The 1,954-nt window shown below is 39.2% G+C and overlaps 1 protein-coding gene across 1 annotated transcript; it reads left to right on the top strand.

The window, feature by feature from the left end:
• The first annotated feature begins 353 nt into the window (after positions 1-353).
• On the top strand, positions 354-1,250 carry LOC137643311 (uncharacterized). The gene has a single exon (XM_068376149.1). It carries the CDS (start codon positions 429-431, stop codon positions 1,248-1,250), a length of 822 nt encoding a protein of 273 aa, XP_068232250.1. The 5' UTR covers positions 354-428.
• The last annotated feature ends 704 nt before the right edge of the window (positions 1,251-1,954 follow it).

The raw sequence follows: 1,954 nt of genomic DNA, 5'->3' as shown, positions 1-1,954 counted from the left end.
CAGGGGATAAAACATAACCTCCTTCCAACTTCGTTGGAGGAGGTAGTTATTATTATCAAGTTATAATATTACCATGGCGCCGTTTATCAACAAACGTAGGAATTTAAATCGATGATAATATACTCAAATAGTAAATTAAACCTTCTTGATGATAATCCTGCTTCCATTCAACCTAAAACGGAACGATGTTTCTAAAGCACGCCATTAGGCTAATAGCATTAATTCTTGCCAATGCATGATCCACAAGACATGCTCAGTTTGACCAAGCTGCTAATACGATTCCCATGAGAACCGAACAGTAGTTGGCTATCATTCCAGGATTCCAGACGGCCTTGTTTCTCGTTCTGCTGAATTCCAGAATCCCCGCGTGAAGACATTTTATCATTTTCATAACTTATGAGTATTCCATTCGCAACTGAATCTAGCACATGCAATTAGCGTGTTCAAGTACAATGAAAGGTCTCTTACTGAAGCTCATATGTCCAGCAGTCCTGTTGGGTACATTAGCTACCGACTTCGCCCATTACAAACTGTTAATGGTATCTAACTCTACTGTTTTTAGAGGGGCCAAACAATTTGAGTCCAAAGCCATTAATGAAGGAGAATCTGCTCGATTTTCCAGACTGGTCTGCTCTACCATGTGTTTGCAAATGGTCTGGTGTAATCTGTGGTGTGCAGATAAACTGGATAAAACGACTTGTCACTTCTTCGAGATGTACGTCGTAGCTGGATATCAAGAAACGAACATGAACGATGCTCTCAAGTGTTACACACGGAAGGTCATCGACTACGCTATCGGAGCCGCTATAACAGGGGCACCAGCAATTGACATCATGTCGATGAAAGTGATAGATCCTTTGGTTGATGGCATCTATACTAGAAAAGGCTCCGAGTGTTACTTCAGCGGAGACGAATCCGACCCTTTCGTAATATTAGACATAGGAAGTGTGAAACCTATTCGCCGTATTTTGATTGTCCTACAACCGAACAAAATGGCAGATAGGTTTACGGACATCGAAGCCAGAGTGGGAGTGGAGGCGAAAACAGAGGAGTTCTTCTCCGAGTACCAATCCTTTGGTTTCTACGACGGAGTGTCCTCACCCGGCCAAGAGATCCTCTTCGAGAAGGACCCGCCGATATTGGCTCGCTTCATTGTCATCCAGCGATTCAGTGATCGTTCACTGTGTCCACCCCAGAGTGGTTATGACTACAATTGTATGCTTCAAATGTGCCATATTGAAATCGCCTGATGCGTCATTTTATTGACTCAGTAGCCACATCCATATTATTATCATTATTATTATTATTATTATTATTATTATTATTATTATTCAAGCTACAACACTAGTTGGAAAAGAAAGATACTATAAACCGAAGGGCCTCAACAGGGAAAAATAGCCCAGTGTATAAACCGAAGGGCTCCAACAGGGGAAAGTAGCCCAGTGAGGAAAGGAAATAAGGAAATAAATAAACTGCGAGACAAGTAATGAACAATTAGAAGACTATATGCTAAGAACAGTAACAACATAAAAATAGATTTTTATATATAAACTATAAAAACTTAAAGAAAAAGAAAACAAAAGGAAGAGTGATTAGATAGAATAGTGTGCCCGAGTGTACCCTCCAGCAAGAGAACTCTAACCTGAGACAGTGGAAGACCATTGCACATAGGTTATGGCACTACCCAAGACTAGAGAACAATGGTTTGATATTGGAATGTCCTTCTCCTTGAAGAGTTCCTAAGCAGGATCTTATGAAAAGCCTTAAGACTATTCAATAACTATAATCACGTTCAGTTTTAGAATAAGCAATTTCCGATATCAAAGACTTGAATCAATTTATTACTTTTGATGAAGACATAGACGTTTTATTACATAAGGAGTAACTATCATATGTAAGACTGTTGGAAAGTGCTATTTCTATACATTTCATAGTTATATACTAATCATATTAA

This window comes from Palaemon carinicauda, chromosome 6, assembly GCF_036898095.1.
Source record: "Palaemon carinicauda isolate YSFRI2023 chromosome 6, ASM3689809v2, whole genome shotgun sequence".
NCBI classification, from domain to species: domain Eukaryota; kingdom Metazoa; phylum Arthropoda; class Malacostraca; order Decapoda; family Palaemonidae; genus Palaemon; species Palaemon carinicauda.
This window is presented reverse-complemented; position numbering and strand designations above follow the sequence as displayed.

Coding starts and splice junctions, on each gene's coding strand:
- LOC137643311 (XM_068376149.1), top strand. CDS start 429: ATGCAATTAGCGTGTTCAAGTACAATGAAAGGTCTCTTACTGAAGCTC.